The sequence below is a fragment of the Podarcis liolepis genome (assembly GCF_965112155.1).
Source record: "Podarcis liolepis genome assembly, chromosome: 7".
Lineage (NCBI taxonomy): Eukaryota > Metazoa > Chordata > Lepidosauria > Squamata > Lacertidae > Podarcis > Podarcis liolepis.
This window is the reverse complement of record NC_139561.1, coordinates 57,320,723-57,340,610: the sequence shown is the minus strand read 5'-3', so window position 1 is coordinate 57,340,610 and position 19,888 is coordinate 57,320,723. Positions and strand designations below refer to the sequence as shown.

The 19,888-nt window shown below is 45.7% G+C and overlaps 1 protein-coding gene across 6 annotated transcripts; it reads right to left on the bottom strand.

Moving 5' to 3' along the window:
- Window positions 1-776: 776 nt before the first annotated feature.
- Window positions 777-19,824, bottom strand: ADGRG5 (adhesion G protein-coupled receptor G5). 6 transcript variants are annotated; one of them, XM_083511486.1, is made up of 15 exons: window positions 19,291-19,823; window positions 19,019-19,108; window positions 17,577-17,702; window positions 16,124-16,239; window positions 14,781-14,913; window positions 14,184-14,331; window positions 11,982-12,116; window positions 10,525-10,641; window positions 9,091-9,133; window positions 8,357-8,466; window positions 8,003-8,124; window positions 6,487-6,755; window positions 4,731-4,830; window positions 2,967-3,241; window positions 777-2,862 (listed from the first exon to the last, which is right to left on the bottom strand). In XM_083511486.1, the coding sequence occupies exons 4-15, from the start codon at window positions 16,182-16,184 to the stop codon at window positions 2,771-2,773; spliced, it is 1,605 nt and encodes a 534-aa protein (XP_083367612.1). In that variant the 5' UTR covers window positions 16,185-16,239; window positions 17,577-17,702; window positions 19,019-19,108; window positions 19,291-19,823; the 3' UTR covers window positions 777-2,770. The 6 variants fall into 6 exon arrangements, with proteins under 6 accessions (XP_083367612.1, XP_083367616.1, XP_083367613.1 ...); XM_083511490.1 differs by lacking the exon at window positions 17,577-17,702 and having other exon boundaries at window positions 16,124-16,262; window positions 19,291-19,824; XM_083511487.1 differs by lacking the exon at window positions 17,577-17,702.
- Window positions 19,825-19,888: the final 64 nt, after the last annotated feature.

The window sequence follows — 19,888 nt, the reverse complement described above, 5'->3', positions numbered from 1 at the left end:
TTGCTAGCTGCTTTGAGACATCTTCTTGTGGAAAATGATGAATAAATGTGAATGATAATTATGATAACAACACAGAGAGAGCAACCTTCTTTCAGAGGAAGAGTCATTATACTGCCATGCTGGTTGGGGGAGCTGATGGGAGCACAGCTGTGCTGGCTGGGGGGGCGGAGTTTAAGTCCAAAACATTTGGCGGGCACCAAGCTGGAGAAAGCTGCCGGAGTGAATGCCTGGCACAATGAAATCACACTCAGCTTCTCTCTGCCCACTGCAAATAACAGCCTGGAAGGTGGAGTGAGAATGTGTTCAATGGCTCTGAGTTCCAGGGAGTGGAATGGATGTGTAGTCCAAGCATGGCAGCCACATTTTGCCCTGCTGGAGACTTCTCTTCTTCTTTCTGATGGAAGCCCCAGCTGCTAACTCCACAATTCCAGGAATCCACCATGTGTAGTTGGCAGGTGGTGGTTTCCTCTCAGTCAGAAGTGAGTTGCCCAACCCACCCTCCCTGTGGGGGACAGAGAGAGTGGTGGATCACTGAATAACCAGGTCTTTCCCCCTCTTTCTACCTGACCACTCCCATCCTCTGAATATACTGTAGATCCTCTTTTTATTCTTTCTTTCTTTCTTTCTTTCTTTCTTTCTTTCTTTCTCTCTCTCTCTCTCTCTCTCTCTCTCTCTCTCTCTCTCCATCCAACTTGCAAACTGGAATTTGTTCCCTTATACATTTTGCTATGTGTTAGCATTGGTAATATTGTGGAAATCAGAACACAAAATAATCATTTGAAACATATGCCAGCGGCATCACTTTATTTTTCTGATATGCATGTCAGAAAAGTGCAAAACATTTCTACAGTAGTTGGCACACAATGAACATGAGAGTTACTTCCTCAAATATATTGGAAGATTACAAAAATTGAAAGAAGATTTCAAGAAGTTACTAAAATAGGTTTGTCCTTTTAAATCAGCTTACATAGCACTTGTTTTGCTTTACTGGAAGTTTGAAGTGAGAACATTTTTTCTGATATCACTAATATAGCAGACAAGGAACGAAAGGAAGTCAAGTCAGATATAAAAGTAAGCAGAGATAAGAAAACTGTCCAGCTCAAAGCAGGCACAGGAGTTGAAGTCTACACATTATCTGCAGTGCAGCCTTCAGCTAGATGGTTTACCTTTTGGCAATCATGACAAATCTTTCCTATAGGAACATAGGAATCTGCCTTATACAGAGTCAGATCAGGCTCTCCTGGCTGCAAATGAGGATGTCCTTCATTCAAATCTCACCTTTGCTGTGAACTCCCAGGGTGGCCTCAGGCTTGCCACCCTCTCCAGTCCTATATAAGGATGCTGCCTGCCTGCAAATCCTACATACAGGTAGGACAAAGAGAGAGAAGCATGCTACAAGTTGGAGGGTGGAAGTCTGATGTGGTGAGTACAATATGGGATTCAGCAAACAAACACATTTCCCCCCCTGTGTTCACTATTTTTCAGTAGCACCCCTACCAGGTTGCAGAGTATCGGCCTTCATAATCTCCTCCTTCCGCCATTTGACATTTCCTGCTAGCTCACTGGAGCATGTATTCAACAATGTCAACACTAACTTCACTGGGTAAGAAATTTACAGGAAGGAGCTCTGAGGATAGGAAATGCTTCAGTGACTCTGATGCATCTTGCCTGAGCAATGGCACAAACTCATGAGACAACCCCAACACTCTACAAATAAGTGTGTGCTGCTGGAAAAGATGGCATTTGTGCATAGGTTCATTGCAGTTCAAAGCAGGGTGAAGAGGAAAAAGGTCATGAAGCAGAGATGGAGTGCCTCCAGGTGGGTGTCTTATGACAGCTGTATGCAATGACCATCCTTTTACTCTCACAGTGTGGATGGGGATGGATTTGTACCTGACCCTCCGCTGCTCCATCCACCAAACCGGAGATGTGTCATTTCTGCCCCATGGGCTCAAGCCACCCAGAGGAATGCCTGTTTGCTTGCCTGGTCTTGAGACTCCATCTGTTTACCATGCCAAAGACTGTGCCCACCCCGTCCTTCAAAAACTTGGTGCAGGGGCCATGTCACTTGTTGGATCAACATCTTAAGCATGTGCTTACCCATATTTCTAATCCTTTTGCATAACTACTGTACCTTTCAACTGTTGCCTTGATTTTGTACCACTCTGATTTATGTTTCTTTGGTGGAAACTAAGCTTTGAGTCTGAATTCTTCAGCTGACAGTGAGGGCCAAGACAAGTGTCCCCTGCAGCTATGTAGGATTTAGATCAGGGATTGAGAAACTGTGACCCTCCAGGTATTTATCGATTGATTATGTATTTATCTCACCTTTCCTGCAAGGAGTTCAAGGTTGTGCACTTACTTCTCCTCCCCATTTTCTCCTCACAACAACCCTGTGAGGTAGGTTAGGCTGAGGGGCAGTGAACAGTCCAAGGTCACCCAGTGAGCTTCATGACTGAGTGGAGATTTGAACCCTGGTTCTCCCAGGTCCTTGTCCAGCACACTGACCACTACACCACTCTGGCTCTGTTTCTGGACTACAAGTTCCATCATCCTTGACAGTGGCCATGCTGGCTGAGGCTCATGGGAGTTGGAGTCCAACAACATCTAGAGGGCAACAGATTCCCAATCCCTGATTTAGACCACATGGATATACTTGCCTTCCTTCCTCCTCCTATGAAGATTCCCTTTTGGAAGGCAACGCCCACTAAATTTCCAGAATTTGGGCATCCTTTTGTTCCAAGGCTTCGCCAGTCATGTGATGCTGCAGTCACTGAGATGAACGAGATAAACGAGAGCCCGTTGAGATGTTGTCCTGCGAATGGGACCTCAAGGTGCAGTACCAGAGGCAGATGAAAAGCCCTGTGAGCAAAGAGAGCAGCTTCAGTAGGCTTGGAGGGGCTGCAAATTGGAAAGCATTAAGGGAGAGAAGCATTGGCTCCCAGCAACATGCTGAGCTCACAAACCTTGAAGTGAGTTGAGGACAGTGAACAGGAAGATCTGTGGGACCGAGAGCACCCCGAAGGAGAAGAAAACTGACACCCAGGTGGCACCCAGGAGGCAAGTCAGCCCCAGAACCGTCACCATGTCCTTACAGGAATGCTCTTTCCCCTGCCGAGGACTGGCTCGGAGCTGCCTGAGCCTCCAAACCACCAAGGTCAAGACAGCCATATTGAAGACTATGGTGCCACTGCAGTAAATCAGGTTGAAGTAATGCACTGTGGGAGAAGTGATCCAGCACCTGCAGGAGGAGAGAACTCAATGAGACACTTCCAGATTCTCTTTCTTCTTTTCATATGGGTGGGGGGAGAGAATACAAGAGGAGATTAGCCCCAACGCTTCCCACAGCCCTCACAGGAGGAGGCTACAGTGCAGAAGGTCCTGTGTTCAAGCCCCAGTATCTCCAGGTAGGGCTAAGAAGAAGCAGATTTAGGAGAGTGCAACCGTTTCAGTCACAACTGGGCACAGAGCCTCAGGGGCACCATAAAGGATGCCGCAACAATGATATAGAATGGAAGATGGGAGGGACTCCATATTTTCAGTAGTTAGCTGGCTATCATGGCTCTCCCAGTTCAAATTAGGATCTTTATTCAGCACACACAAGGAACGAACACACATGCTTAAGGACAGGTATCCTCTTTTCTTTCTCTCTTGCTCACTCTCTCTCTACACATACACACAAACAAAACAAAACACTATTGCTTAACTTACTATTAGTATGGGTTCTCTGGCAAAATTGCCAGACCCACATTGAAAATGCTTAGGGATTTTTCCACTCTTTAGATCAAGGTATGTGCATGTTGCTGTGGGATCTGCTGCCTGCTTAAATTGCAATTTTGCAGTCACAAGCAGCACTTATATATTCTGTCACTTTCATTCGTTCTTTCTTTATTCCTTTGTTTGTAAGAACTTCTCGAGGGCATAGAGTCAAGGGCAGACACATATTCATAAAAGGATGGACGTCATAACTCCAGCAAAAGACCCCAAAGCTCTTGTAGGGGTGGGTTCAGGCACATACTGCAACAACTGCACAACTGAGGTAGGTGCTGACAGAGGCTCTAAAGTGCAGATGAGCTCCAGCCCTCCTCCTGAACCTGGAGCTTGGGGGGGGGGCAGAGCAGCAGGGGAGGGTCACCACAGAGGCACTGCAAGTGAAACTAAGCCTAAGTGCTCATAACTGCATTTCCCCACTAGATATGTGGCTGGGAATGATAGCAGCCTAAACATCTGGAAACCCCCAAGTAGGATAAGACTGCTATATTTACTCACATGAATTCCATCACTTTTGCTTCTCCCTTCCCTCTCCTCATCACTTCCTCTCAGATTGTAAGCTTTGTGAGGCAGAAACCTGGTGTTACTAAATAAAGAATGGGTAAGCAAACTAAGGCCCGGGGGCTGGATCCAGCCCAATCGCCTTCTAAGTCCGGCCCACGGACGTTCCGGGAATCAGCATGTTTTTACATGAGTAGAATGTGCCCTTTTATTTAAAATGCATCTCTGGGTTATTTGTGGGGTATAGGAATTCGTTCTCCCCCCCCCTCCAAAATATAGTCCAGCCCCCCACAAGGTCTGAGGGACAGTGGACCAGCCCCCTGGTGAAAACGTTTGCTGACCCCTGAAATAAAGCATCCCACTCACTGATGGCACTACATAAATCAACAATACCCACATAATGAAATAATTTGCTACCAAGACCATTGGTCCACCCCACACCCCACCCTGAAACTCACATGGTACTGTTGTGGTGAGCAGAGCTGGTTTTGATACCATAGCGGCCATAAATTTGGCTGTTGCTCAGGAAGATGATCACCACTGCTAAGCCAGGGAACCCTGTTGGATCCAAGAATGCACAGTGGTAAAGGCACAAAGAAGATTCATGAGCACTGCCGTCCTAAGCACAACCACACATACAAGATAAAAGGCACACTCGTTGCATGTTCTACAGAGCTCAAGCCTATCCAGATCTCCTGCTACACAGCCTATGCCCGGAATAAATAATGTCATTTCAATGTCTGTAGCCATAAGAGATGCTCAAGGCCAATGTAAGTTAAACCTGCCTAAAGTTACACCAGATCCAAACTCTGCTCAGCAGCAGGGCTAATGCTGGGTGGGGAAAACAAGCCTTGAAAATAGTGTTTGGGTTACACCACCCTTTCTGCTGGTTTAACTTACATGGGGTTGCCAGGTCATGTGGCCGAGATGAATGGGCTTAGGATCCAGCCTAAGTCTCCCACCCCTCTGGCCACGCCCCTGCTACACCCACAGAACGCTTGTGCCAGATCAATCAATCAAATCTTTATTATGGTCATAGACCTGCATAAGTAGGATGGGGAAATCTAAAAAGTATTAAAACAGAAGGTATATTTAAAAGACGATAAGAATCTAAACGAAACTAAAAGACTCTAAAAGAAGGGCTAGGAGCATTAAACAGATGTGGAAGAACATGAAAGGTTAGTATATAAAAGACTACAGCTCTCAATTTAGAGAGCACTCTGATGTGAGTGTTCACTAAATCTAGTTTGTGGCTCAGATCATCATCCGATGAATTTTGAACACTGCTGTGGAGAATCTGGCAACATTGTATGTTGTAGCAGGGCTGGTAATTGTCCCGGCTTAAGACCTGGTAGGCTCAGCTCAGCCAGCTGGGTGCCAGCTAAGTCAGGATGGAGGAGTTATATGCCAGAGTATCTCTGGGTAAACCAAGGATGAAGGAGTTAACTCAGCCAACCTGATCCACACTTTCCAGACTAATACACGGTTATCCTTCAGTTTTCACACTCCTCTGAATTTTATGAGGCAGTTCTTGCCTCAAACAATACACCAAAATCCATACTTGAGGTTAAAATGTGTTTTTTCTCTCTCTCTTTTTAAGTGTGTTTTAGGACAAAAGGCATTCAAAAAGTGTATTCTAGGGTAAAATGCTAAATCTTCCTTGTAGGTGTGGCATAGATTTCCGTCCTCAAGCTGCCACCTTAAACAAGAAAGGGGCCGCCTAGTGCAGGCCTAGACGCTTCAGTCGAATGCAAAGCAGAAGGTCATGCCCAGATTTTATGTTCAGAGAAGCACTGGGCAAAAATTAATAGGTTCTCATTTTTTCTGCAAACCTACCTAATTCACACTTCCTGAAGCAATGCACAAGCTGAAACACAGCAAGACTTCAAAATTTGCACTTCTTTGAATTTTGTGATCCAGTTCTCCAAGCAACATAGGCAAATACAAATGTGTATATCAGGCTTCCTCAACCTCAGCCCTCTGGATGTTTTTTGGCCTACAACTCCCATGATCCCTAGCTAGCAGGACCAGTGGTCAGGGATGATGGGAATTGTAGTCTCAAAAGATCTGGAGGGCCGAGGTTGAGGAAGCCTGGTGTATATTATGGGGGGAAGTCTGCACACATTGCTGTTTTAATGTTTTGTTTGCTGTTGTAAGCATACCAGAGATGGTTATTAAAAAGATATAACAGGAAAAAATCATATTGATCCTCACCCCAGCCAACTGAACACAGTTTAAGGAGGTAGCGCATGATGTATGAGTTGTAGACTCGGATCACGAGCAGGTAGAGGTGGAAGCCTTCAATGGCCATCCAGGTCAGGCAGCAGAGCAGAGAGTAATGGAGGAAAGCGGCTGTGGCTGTGCACGGCCACGAAAGGCGGGCTGATGCTGGGAAGCTGCTGCCCAGGAAGGACACGTTGAGAAGGAAGAGGGCTCCCAGAAGGTTCATGTGGATCTTTGTTGTGGAATCATGCTGGATTTTCCTGCAAAAAGGTGTTAAAATGGAATATAAACTGGAGAGTTTTGCTGACTCAGTAAACTGAGTTTTGCTGACTCAGTAAAAGACAGGGCAGACACTGTGCTGGTATACTCTTTCTAGTACTTAATGGGATCTCAAGGCTGTGGAAGTGGCTTTAGGCATGAGATCTTTGCATCCTTTACAGCAGAATGTGATGTGTATCTCCTGAGTTCAACGAGACCTACTCTTGGGAACGTGTGCATATAATTGCAGTCTTAAAATCGTAAGGACTTTGAGGGGTGTTTTTTTAAAAAAAAGGTCTCATGGGGTGAGTTAAATACAGAAGGAGGAATCTACAGACCAGATCTTGATCAAGGTGTCCTTCCTTTGAGAGGAAGGATGGGATATAAATGTAATAAACAAAAATTTTAAAAAGAGAGTGTTTGCATGCATATGAGGGGAACCATCTACACAAATCTAGAGTGGAGTCCCTAAGACAGTTGGATGGCGCCTTGTATGTCTCCGTCCAGCAACTCCTGCAACCAAGCTGGTGCCAAATGTATTGCTCTGCTTTCCTTTGGACTGCATCAGCAAAGCCAACAGAGGGGTCTTGTCATCTGGGCAGCCCAGGACTCCATACACATTGCATAGGCTTGTGCCCCAGGGAGAACAGTTCAGTGCTGCTAACTCAGCAGTTTGACTTGACCCCCAGAGGCGCACTCCACTGACTCTGGAGACAGACCGATGCCAACAACAAATTATGTGTACAATGTTATGCAGATACTTTCAATGGAGCAACAGCTACCCCTAGTGGCAAGCAGAGGCTGGGATAATATTTTCAAAGAGGAATGTTTTTGTCAATCACGTATCCATAAATTTGTTTGCAGAATCATTTTATGAAGAGATGCTGAAGTTTTCAGAACAGCTATGAAATCCCACACTACCAAAACCGGCATGGAAGAACCCCAAACAACTATAATTTTATTCTTCATAGTCTGGGGCTGGAAGCAGACAATAGTTTTTCAGAGGCTTGAAGGAGCAACCATTACTCATGGTCCACACAGTCATCCCCTCTTCCGTCAGGTCAGACAGGTGCTGCAGGTATTTGCAATGTTTCAAAAACCTGCACTACGTATTTGACAGAAGCGTTTATACCACAGGAACCAAAATGCACTCCTAAACCACTATCAGATCTTATTTTTAAAAATATTGCCTGCCTTTAATCCAGGAAGAAACTTTCTTAGGTATTGACTGAAGGAGCGCTGTACTTACCGGGATAAAATGTAGAAAAAGATAGTGAGCAGGCATGCAAAAGCAGAGATACTGCAGCCTACGTTGGTGATATAGGTCAGAGGAGCCAGCAGAGATTCATCCAGAGTAGTTGGGGAGATTTGCTGAATGAGCAGAGAAGGAAGAGGATGCAAAGACGAAAACAGAAGGAATTCAGATGAAACGGATATGTATTCTCCCCAACAGGCTAGTTTTCTAGGTGCAAGAGACATTTTTTCATGGAGGAAAGTTCAGTCCTAGGAGCCTGACTCTGCTCCCCCACCAACCCCACATCAGCTGCCTGAAGTGTTGCAGCCCAGAGAGAGGACCTGGGCCACAAGAGAGCCCCACACTTACCACAAGGACAGCAAAGTAGGTGAGGTGGTTGCACTGGCACAGAACCATGCCCTCCCAGTTGGTGTTAGTTGTGCAGCCTTCCTGGCTCCAGCTCCCCATGCTGCCCTCTTCTGCCAAATGGGAGAAACCCAACCACACTCAGAAAGCAGCAGGGCCACTGACACAACAAGCAATTGCATGCATACTTTTTTAAAAAGCAGGCAGCAGGATGTGAAGGAGGGACACGTGTGTAGAATCCATAGAAGGACCCTAGCAGAAAGGAGAGGAGGGCTTTGTCCCCTACTGTAGTCCTAATTCAGAGGTCAGGCACCCCATGCCTGTTATTTGCATTAGGGAAAGAGGGCATTTCGACTGGCACAAATGAGAGGTTTCCTTCCAAAACAATGGGGGGGGGATCTTAAATCCAAATCAGGGTCAGTGAAGAGGCAAAGGATTACAGTGCCCCACCTTCATCTCCCCATGTTGTTGTTGTTGTTTTAAAAAAAACCATTCACACATTGGCTAATTGTGTGAATGGAGTCTCCTCTAATTTGGTCCTAATTAAGGCTGATGCCTCCAATCCTGTGAGCTGTTCCATTCAGGATTATCACAGCAACAGTATCACAGCTTTTTAAAAAAAAAATACTTGCATTTGTTCCTTTCCCTTGCTTATATGCTGCTTTTGTTAGTTTGTAAACCACTGGTGTGGAAATAGGAAGGGAAGAGGATGGATAAGAGGCAAATTCTGGCCTTACCTGTTCCTTCCAGCCAAAAAACACAGGCCACGCTGGCATTGGCCTAGAAGGGAACAGAGACAAGTTGATGCAAACACTTTCCTACCTCTAGGGCAGAATTCCTTCAGTGCGACTGAAGAGTGCTTGTCAGGCAGATGGTGATGCCCAGCAACACAATTCCTGCCCTCCTCAGTCAGACAGAGCTAATAAGAATAACAATAATATAATAATAATATTCTTTGCCCCCTCTTTACAGCTAAAATATAGGAATGCTCAACCATGGCCTGTGCTTTGCACAGCAACCAACTCTTAAACTTTCTCCTGTTTTCCTCATGTCCTGCATTGGAATGTAAAAAGGGAGAAATCAGAAGCATGTGCCTTCCTCTGCAGAAGGGCTTCCTCTGCAAAACTGCCCCTCCTCAAAAATTATTAAGGACTAGAGGATTTACAGAAACACAACACTATTGGTGAAGCGCAACTGGAGATCATGGCTTGATCATCCAGGTAAATGAACACTGGAACATAAGGAGCCTGCTGGATCAGGCCAGTAGCCCATCTAACCCAGCACCCTGTTCTTATAGTGATGAACCAGGTGCCTAGAAGCAGGACGTGAGCACATGAGCAGTTTCCAGCCTCTGGAATCCAGAAGCATTGCTGCCTCTGACTGCGGGTGCAGAATATAGCTAGATCTCCCTGAATTAGCCTGTCTTGTATGGTGGAACAATGTAGTTTTGGAGGTCAGGCATGTTATGCTGTGCACAGGGCTTTGCAGCCCCCCCCCCCAGTTGTCGGGGCCTTCAAATCCCCCTTTTGGCCCAGCCACACCTTTAGCTGCCCCACATTTGATGTCAGGTACAGGGCAAGTGGGCATGGCAGGGTCAAAACAGCCTCACAGGCCAAGTGGGGAAGCCTGGCTGAAGGTTCCCCTCTGCTTTGCTGCAATGTTGGAGCTGCAGCCTCACTGCCCTCCCAGCTGCTTTTTGCAGAAAAGCTTTGCTTCATTCTCTCAGGAGCTGGTAAGAGGAAGGCAGGGGCAGCTAATGGGGTGTCTCCCATACACTGTTGGCCTGCAGTTCTCATCATACCTGCCAATTGGCTATTGGGACTGATGGGAGGCGGAGTCTGACAAATCTGATTCCTGCATTGCAGGGAGTTTGTTGCTGTTGATTTATTTATAACCCACCTTTTCCCCTGACAGGGATTCAAGGCAGCTCACAGATAAATAAGTATAGCAAAAAAATAATAATAATACCCCACCCTTTTTATCATTAAAAACAAATAAACATTAATAGAATTAAAAACACCATATGGGTTCTATTAAAAACATACACATACAATAAACACAGCACAGCGCCAGCTGTACTGTGATTCCAAAACCTGGAGGGCACCACACTGACTAGTCCGGCACAGGTTAAACGCTTACTGGGTGACAGCTGTGGCCACAGCACAACTCACCAGCGTATGGTTGTGCCAAAACCTGATCTCCACCGGTTGAATGAGTTGAGTAATGCTGATATTCCCAAAGGTGGCCCCTAAGATGTCATCATTCAGCAAGGTGTGGTTCTTTCTGTCCTATAAGATAAAAAGTGAAAAAGACTTGGCATGGGATCACTGGGGAGGGAGTCTTTAAACACCCCTCCTCACAGTCCCTCCCCTGTTCAGCCAGTAGAGTTGATCAGCAGCAGAGCAGTCCACTCCATTGGGAACAACTGCTTTAAGGCACTCCAGGCACCTCAGGGTGGTTGCTGCCAACAGACCTGGCTTTCCCCACCCCTGTCCTTTACAGATGGAAAAGATGAAAAGGGAGGGAAGCCGCTGGGAATCTGTGGCAGGGAGACAACAAAGGAAGTGTGAGGAAATGGATGCAGTGGTGAACAGGGGGACTCATTTGTGATGACTGCCATGATAAACCTAGGCTTTGTACATACACTCATGAGGCCACCCATTCTGCCTTCTTCCAGGTCCAAAGGGACCCATGTGTTGGTGATTGGGTGTGAATTGGAGGTGCATAAAATAGTCACTGTCTGTAAACCTTTAAAGCACATTCTTTTCCCTCAGAGAATTCTGGGCACTGCAGTTTGCTAGAGCTGCTGGGAATTGTAACTGCGAAGGGTTAACTACAGTGCCCAGAATTCTCTGAGAGAAAAGAATGTGCCTTGAATATGCTGTGAAGGTACAATGTATACACCACCTTAGTCACAGCAAGGCATGGCGACAGTAGTTGCACCCAAGTTTCTGTGGGAAGGGGGCTTTTGAGAAGAGATGTAAAGGATTAAAAAGAGAGAGAGAGTTGATATTGTGTAAGAGCCAGCAAGGGAGAACGGGTGGAGTCAACAGGGAAGCCCTCCCCAACACACTCGGGACCACAGCTGTGTTGACGTGTGGTGATGGGATTTGTAGGACGCCAGAGAATCCAGTGACAGAGCAGGTGATCTTCAGATGCCGAGGGTAGACAAGGAGAGGTCAGAGGCAAGGATATGTAAGATAAGAGGGTCATTAAAATGAGCCAGAAAGAGTCACATGAATTGGCTTACCTTTCCTCTACACTGTAGGCACTTTCTGAGCTGAAAATTTCCATGTCTCAGCAGAGTTTTATTGCCCCAGAGTTTTCCCCATGAAAATCCACTCTTTAAAGCTCAATCCGCTCTGACGAGCTTTAAAGAGCGGGTTTTTGAGGGGAAAGCTGGGGGCGAAACAAAAAACAAGAAAACCCCCCTCAGACACAGAGTTTTTAAGCATGAACCTGTGCCTGGAAAGAGCAGGGCAAACGATAAGTGTGGATGTCCGTAGTGTAGCACAAATTAGGCTGGCTTTCCCATGACCCTTTTTGGAGTGTACGTGGCCACTGTCTGGGCCCAGTCTCCACCTCCGTCACCCCATTAACCAAACCTCAAGTTCCAGGGAGTGCCTACCTGGAAGAAGCAAGATGTTTTCAGGTAAATGCAGGTGAGCCGCATCTCCTTTGCAGCTGTGCCCTGGGCTCTCTTTGCTAGCTCAGCAGGGAAATGCATGGCATGTCGGGTTTGGTTCTTCACTGAGGTATTGCGCTGCTCAGAGCAAAACAGACATGTACACATTGGAAGGTGTTATTTTTCATTCAAAAGCATTTATATGCCACCCTCCATTTAAAAAAATAAATAATGTCAAAACAGTTTGCAATAAATAGTAAGAACAATGAAAACAGAAATTTGTAACTACAGGAACTGGGGCTTGTTAGAACTAGCATGGAAGACCAAGGCATGCCGGGGCAAATAAGCACTCAATAACTGGTAGAAACTCATCACAACTGATAGAATCATAAAACTGCAGAGTTGGAAGGCGCCCTGAGGGTCATCTAGGGTCATCTAACCCCCTGTAATGCAGGAATCACAGCTAAATAATTCCTGATATGTGGCCATCCAACCTCTGTTTAAAAACTTCCAATGAAGGAGAGTGCACTACCTCCCGAGGTATATCTATGGATAAAATAAATTTTAAAAAGCAGCCAACTGTTTTTCTTGTTGCATGTTGCTGTGAGGATCATGTAATGAGGCCCCTTTCCATTAATTAATTAATTGCAAACTGAGGCTATTTGTCCACATTCTTGAACCTGATCTGCAGGACACAAATACCCAGGACTGCATTCTGGAGGCCAGGTTAATGAAAAAGTGGCAGAGCAGTCATGCTAGAGGGCCATCATCCAATGAGCAAGGAACGTACGTGAAGGGAAGCTGTGAAATAATAGCAACACATCACCGGGGTCTCATTTCACTTCCAAAAGGAGCATTTGAAGAAAAGCCCAGAGCAAATCACTTGCTCAAATATTCTTAAAATCAATCTGTTTGGAGGCTGTCAAAGCCAGACAATGTTCTCCGCGGTTGGGAATGGCATCCAACTGAAAGCAAACAGGGCCAACTTTGACCTTTCACTGAAGTTCTTCTCTGCATGGTTTTGTGAACATATTCGCATTCCTGGCATACCAAGAGCCATGCAGAAAGGAAGCCAGCCAGGACAATGGAAAATAATGTAGGAGAATATTAATAGAGCAGAATCATAGAAATGTAGAGTTCGAAGGAAGGAAGGAAAGAGCGGTGGTGTAGTAAGGGTGGCACAGGGGTGGTTGCTCCAGGCACAAAATTGTTAAGGGGTGCAAAATTTCAACCCCCGGGAGCTGCCTCAATACAGCTGTGCGCTTCCATCACTAGGCTCTGTTGAAAATGACTTCTCCATGCAAATCAGGAAGTGACCTTTCCAGACAACGGAATGTCTCTTCTTTTCTTATCTATATGGCTGTGATCTCTTGGGTCATGCGGACGCCGATAGGCAGTTGAATGCACATGTGTACTCCGTCCATTTCCCTCCAAGGAAGGAGAGTCCACCACCTTCCAATGCATTTTTTAAAAAATTGCATTTACATCCCACATTTTTCTCCCACCCACTGTCCCCTCCTCTGCACAGCCTTGGGGGCTGGCAACCCATGCTACACCACTGGGAGTGAGTAGAGGAGGAGGCCACTGCTGTCCATGAGCATGCTGCCAGAGTCAAGGAGCAGGAAGTAGTACGCACTGAGCAGCCATGTTGCGCACCCAGCAGTGGCAAGTGTTGGGTGCCAGGTGGTAGCGAGGAGCAGGAGGTGGGGGACTGTGCAGGTGCTTTTGCCTCTAGCAGCAAAATGTCCTGGGCTAGTCCTGACCCCTTTCCTTTAAATCAGCCGTTTGAACACAAATATAGGTGGTTCCAGCAATGGGAGCCCATCCACACCTGCCCAGAGATATTGTAGACATATATGTACCAAGATTGCAATTGCCACTTCCGTCTTCCTTCTCCGCCTGGAGGATGGGCAGGGAGGGAAAGACAGGGGCAATCTAACCAAGGGGAGGATTTTCAAGCACGTATCACATAACCACACCTAGCACTGTGGGCAGCAGGATTGCACACTGAGGTTGAGCATGCTTGAGTCTGGATTGAGGAAAAACTGTGTCTTTGCGCTACAGGTGGGTTAGTGTGTTCACAGCCCCAGTCAAAACTTGGTGCATTTTCAAAGCATGTCTACCACTCTGTGTGTCTCTGCTGGGTATTCATTCTAGATAGCAAGAATCAGCAGCAGGGTGTGAAGATAGGGGGGAAATACTAACCATTAAGCTGTCGCTGCTGACATTCAGTCCTCTGAAATCGCTAAGATTTATCCTGAATATTAATGTTTGAATATTGTCATGCACAACAGTGAGATTCTCTGTCAGGAGACTGGTTTGCAGCAGGATCTTCTCCAAATTTTCTTTGGCTCTGAAAGTGGAGAATTGTTGAGAGAAAGTGTGTAAATGCTTAAGGGTTGCACTTGGAAACACAGAGCTGCCAAGGGCCTCAATGCCACAGATTGTGAGGATTATTTACATACTTTCTCATTACATTCCTCTTACACCTTTCCTCAAAAGAGCTTAAGGTGCTGGTCATGTTTTCCCTCCTCCTCAGAGTCGTTTAACCCTGAACCCCATTTCTTCTCAGGGCACTTTGGAAATTGTAGCTGTCTGAGAGGAATAGAGATGGCCTAACATTCTCAGCATTCTTAACAAACTACAATACCCAGGATTCTCTGGGGGAAGTCATGACTGTGGTACAATACTGCTTTTAATGTATCATGCAGATGGGGTCTGGGTTGTGTCTGGGTGGAGTTAGGACTTTCCCACTGCATTTGCTGAGGGAAAGAAACATTGGTATCTGAGATCGGAACTTACCTCATCAGCTCCTTCCTTTCAGAGACGCATCCTTCTTTCAGGTGCCTCTCAAATATTCTCATGACTTTCTCCACATCACTCTTCGCACCAAGATCCAAGGGTAGCGTGGTTGCTTTCCCGCTGGGTGCTGCCCCTTAGCAACAGCGAGGGAAAGACAGGCCATCAGTATAGAGGAAACAGCACATACTCCCACCATGAACGAACCAAAGAGTGCCCACATCACCTCCAGCAACAACACAGACCAGTGAGTCCCACACCATTCACAGGGAGAAGGGACACATAAATGTGGACCTTGGAAAATTAGGATTCCATAAGGACAGAAGAAGAGCCTGCTGGATCAGGCCAGTGTCACACCTAGTCCAACATCCTGTTCTCACAGTGGCCAACCAGATGCCTTAATGGGAAACCTCACAAGCAGGATTTGAGCTCAAGAGCCCTCTCTCCTCCTGTGGTGTTATGTACTGAGTTGAATAGGATCCAAACTGCAGCAGTCCGATTGGTCCTAGAACAATAGGATCCAGAATGCAGCAGTCTGATTGGTCCTAGAACAATAGGATTCAGAATGCAGCAGTCTGATTGGTCCAAGAACAATGCAGCAGTATGATTGGTTGGCAGGAACCCCCCCAATCATGCTCCAGATATAAGTGAATCCACAACCTGATTGGCTTACAGTAGAATTCCATAATTAACCAATCATGTGCAGCCCATTGTGTAAATAATGTATATAAAGCAGATACTTTGAGGGGACTTTCATTCATTCCTCCTCACCACTATGAGCTGAATAAAGAGCATGAAATCACTTTGCGACTCTGAGTATATTTCATGTGGTTTCCAGCAACTGCTATTCAGAGGCAGAGCATAGCCATCATGGCTAGTAGCCATTGATAGGCTTCTCCATTAATTTGTCTCATCCTCTTTTAAAGCCAGCCAAATTTGTGGCCATCCCTGCATCCTCTGGGAGTGAGTTTAACTGTGCACTATGTGAAGGACTTCCTTTTCTGTGTCCTGACCCTTTCAACAATCAGCTTCATTGAATTTCCACGGGTTGAAGCGTGATGAGAGAGGGAGGGAAAACTTCCCACTCTCCCCTTTCTCTATGCATTATCTTATACACTCCTATCATGTTGCCTCATACTCCCCTTTTCTCTGAACTTAAAAGTCCCCAAAGCTATAACCTTTCCTCATGGGAGAACCACAAGGAAAATACAGAAGGATGCTAATTTGATGGTTATGCCATATGGAAAGAATGAAGTGTGGCACCCCTGGGTCTCCCTGACGCACAACTCCCTCTTAGGAAATCAGGGTTGCCCACCTCCTAGCCCCTAATAAGACATCTTTCCTACCTGGTATCTGGTCCATAAAAGCTGCACATGCAAAGAGAAAAAGGCAAAATCCTGTGCCCATCTCTGTATTGCCGGAAATGTAGCGCAGGTCCCCAAACACCACAAATGGCTGGGAGCTGTTTACAATGTGAAGAAGAAACTGAAATGAGGTAGAGCAAGGTTACGGGCACATTTGTATATTTGGAAGGTGCCAGACAAGAAGAAGAAGAAACCCCCTTTCCAGACTCTTCTGGACTGCATTTAAAGCAGGATAAAATATGACAAATAACATTAAATATATGGCGAAAAAAATAAAAACGGGGTCTGCAAATGCATGTTTGGGCTACCAGTGGGCCCCGCATCTGAAAAGTTTAAAGGCTGCTGCTGGAGTTAAAAAGCGGCCTTCAACAAATACGCTTGCCATGGTGAGGATGGTGCCATCACCTAGCCACAGAGGAGAGCAGGATCATTCAAGCAGCTGCTTGGCAAATCCCTTCCCCGCCTCCAGCTCTGAAGCTGGAAGGAAGGATGGGGACTGTTTGGCAACTGCATGGCAAATATGGAAAGCCCTAGCCATGCATGGCTAAACTGGCAACCCTCCTCTCTACTGGTCTTGCCTCTTCAGAGTGCTGGATACTTCCTGCCTGAGAGCATCCTGTGCACCTTAGGGGAATGGTGCCCAACATCGCCCACTCCTAGCCTCTCAGGCCTTCCCCTCAGGAAAAGCTGGGTGACTTGGCAACCTGGATGTTGGTGACTTTATTTTTTGGCTTGGTCAACATGGCCAGCCAGAAACTGTAGACCCTGGGTGAAAAGGATCTTGGAAGAGTCACTTGGAAGAATCAAATTAAACCATTCAGAGGAAACCCAAATTGCAAGGGACCTGAAAAAAGGCATTTGAAGCCGGTTTGGGCAGGATAAGGAAAACGAAAGAAGAAAGCTTATAAATGTGTGAAAACCAAATTGGGGCCTTCGGATAGAGCAGCCTATAAGCCTAATACTTAAACAATCAAGCACATATTGTGCCTGGGCATGCAGTTATGCTAAGGGGGTGGGAGGTAAGCAATCTACACAATGGAATTTTTGTGTCCCTGTGTGGGCAGTGGTGTGCCTATGTTCTAGCATCAAGGTGCCCACAAACATGACATGAGGAAGGCAACATTAGCATGGTGCAGGGACTCGGGCTCAAAAGGGACATTGTGGCATTTGATAAGTTCCAGAACTTGCTTTTATCCACAGTAGATCAAATTGTGACACACATTCTCAGCTCAGAACTGCAAATCTAAGCAAATAAGAGATGCAATCTAGTAAAAAAAGACCACACTTTTTTTGTTAACTGATACAGATTTTGTCATATGCTTAACCTCAACTGTGACGCTGTACGAAAGCGAGCTTTCCTCATTAATAACTGCATTTCACAGAAAAAAGACTTGAAATGCACTTGTTAAAAAAAAAGAAAAGAATTATGACTCATTTTTTCCTTTATTTCTTTTTGTGTGTGTGTGCCTTATTTTGCCTTAATGTACCTACAATTTTCTGTGGCTGCATTTATTATGGCTAGGGGCCTCAAAAGCCAGAAGTGGTCCAGACCTCCAAAAACCTGGGATGCAAAGAAAGTAGAATTGTGGAGGCCTATGTGGAAAGGTTGGAGGAGTTGGTTATGCTTAGCCTGGTGAAGAGGCAATTAAGAGGCAAAATGAGAGCCATCTTCACACATCTGAAGGGGTCTTGCCAACAAGATGAAGCAAATTTGTTGCTCCAAAGAATAATAAGACCAGAACCAACTAGAAAAGAGGAGATTGAGAGGTGATATGATTGCCATCTTCAACTATCGGAAGGGATGTCACATGGAAGCTGGAGCAAACTTCTTTTCTTCTGCTCCAGAGGGGAGGGCCTGAACCATGGATTCAAATGACAAGAAATGAGATTCTGACTAAACATCAGGAAGAGTTTTCTGATAGTAAGAGCCATTCAACAGTGGAATGGATTACCTCAGAAGGTGGTAGGCTCTCCTTCATTGGAGGTTTCTAAGTAGAGATTGGATGGCCATCTGTCAGGGATGCTTAAGATGGATTGCTGCATCACAGGGGTTAGACTAGATGACCCTGAGGATCCATCCCAACTCTCCAATTCTATGATTCTACGGAACAAATTGCAAGAAAGAGTATTTGGGCTAAACATTAGGAAGAATTTCCTGATGGTATAAGATGTTCAAGAATGGGAAATACTGCCTCCAAATGTTAGGGATTTTTAAAGGAGAAACTGGATATAACATTTGGAATCCCTTTCAACTCTGTGAATCAACCTCGGGGGGAACAAGGCTGAAACCTGAAATATGCCAGGATGCTCAAATACAACTTCTAAAAGAGAACCTGAACATATTCCCCCAAAGCAAAAAAATAGGAAAATGGATTTACTAGGGACCAGTATCAGTATAGTAGGGGTCGCCAACTATTTTGGACCAGGGGGCACTTCTTAAATTTTGAGAGAGTTCAGGGGGGGGCACGCCAGTCACAAAATGACTGCCATGGGAGGGTGGCATAATGCAAAATCAGAGAGAATACAATCATGGTGAAGTTTTTCCCATGATTGTATTTTCACACGATAATTCTGCCTAGAAAATAAGACAGAAGCAAGAAAAGTGCATTAAAGGGGATGGCGAAACAGCAGAACCAAACAACTAATTTATCAATCACAGCTCTGACTTCACTTGTTTGCTACAAACAGAGGTGGGAGTAGGCAGACCTGTTCATTTCACAGAAATGACTTAAAAGGGTACCTGCACATTTTGTTTCATAACTTTCTTTCTAAGGGGGCAGGAGACTTGCTTAAAAAAGAAAGAAAGTGCAGTGCCTGGGGTGTAGAAAGACACCTGGAGAATATGATGGCCTGATTTGGCCATGTTAAAGCACTTACGTCCAACAGAGTCCTCAAGGAGAGTTAGGTCCCACCACGATGATTTTAATTTATTTCTTTTGCTGGCGTTCTGCTCCCATGTCAGCCTCACTGTAAGGTGCATTAGCATGTCATTAAAAAAAAAACATTTCCTGGCCTATACAGATGGCTTCCTGAAGCAGGAAAAGGAAATTCTACATCAAACACTTGATCAAAATACACATCACTGTGCGAAAAGACTCAAATCTATCAGAGCTGAAAATGGGTGTGGAGGGCAAATGTTGACAACTCACCCGCACTCTGTGGAGTGTGCTGCTGCTTTCAGATGTTCAGACCACTGGAAAATGCACGTGGCTTGTTTCCTCTGCTAGCTTGTAAGCAAGTGAAGGCGGAGGCCTCGGATGCGATTTAGCAGCAGCAAATTTTGGACAAGCCACTCCCCTCGGGCCATAACTTCACCAGCTCCAGGACCTTGCAGAGAGATGTGATCTGAGGTCCATTCCCAGAATGCAAACCACAGACAAGCAAAGGCTGTAAAAGGGGGAAGGAAGGGGATGGAGATGACCGAGATATCCGTGAAAGGACTGCAGAGCTAAGGAGAAGTTCAGTTGAGGAAGTTGAGGAAATGCAGCAAACAGGCAGAGCAAAGAACGTATCTGAAAGCAGCACCTGCACAGGGAGATCTTTGTCAAACAGAAAATAAAGGCTTTTTCTCTCTCCCTGATCTGTAATGGCTATATCACCTCTCAAGAGGAATGTACTGTAATGGGATTTTTCTGATATTAGGGAACAGATTAACTGGTTTTAATATTGCATGTGTATATTGTTGCTTAACTAGAGATAAGGGTGGGGAGAATCTGCCAAACTCAGATTTGCCTGATTCAGTCTGGG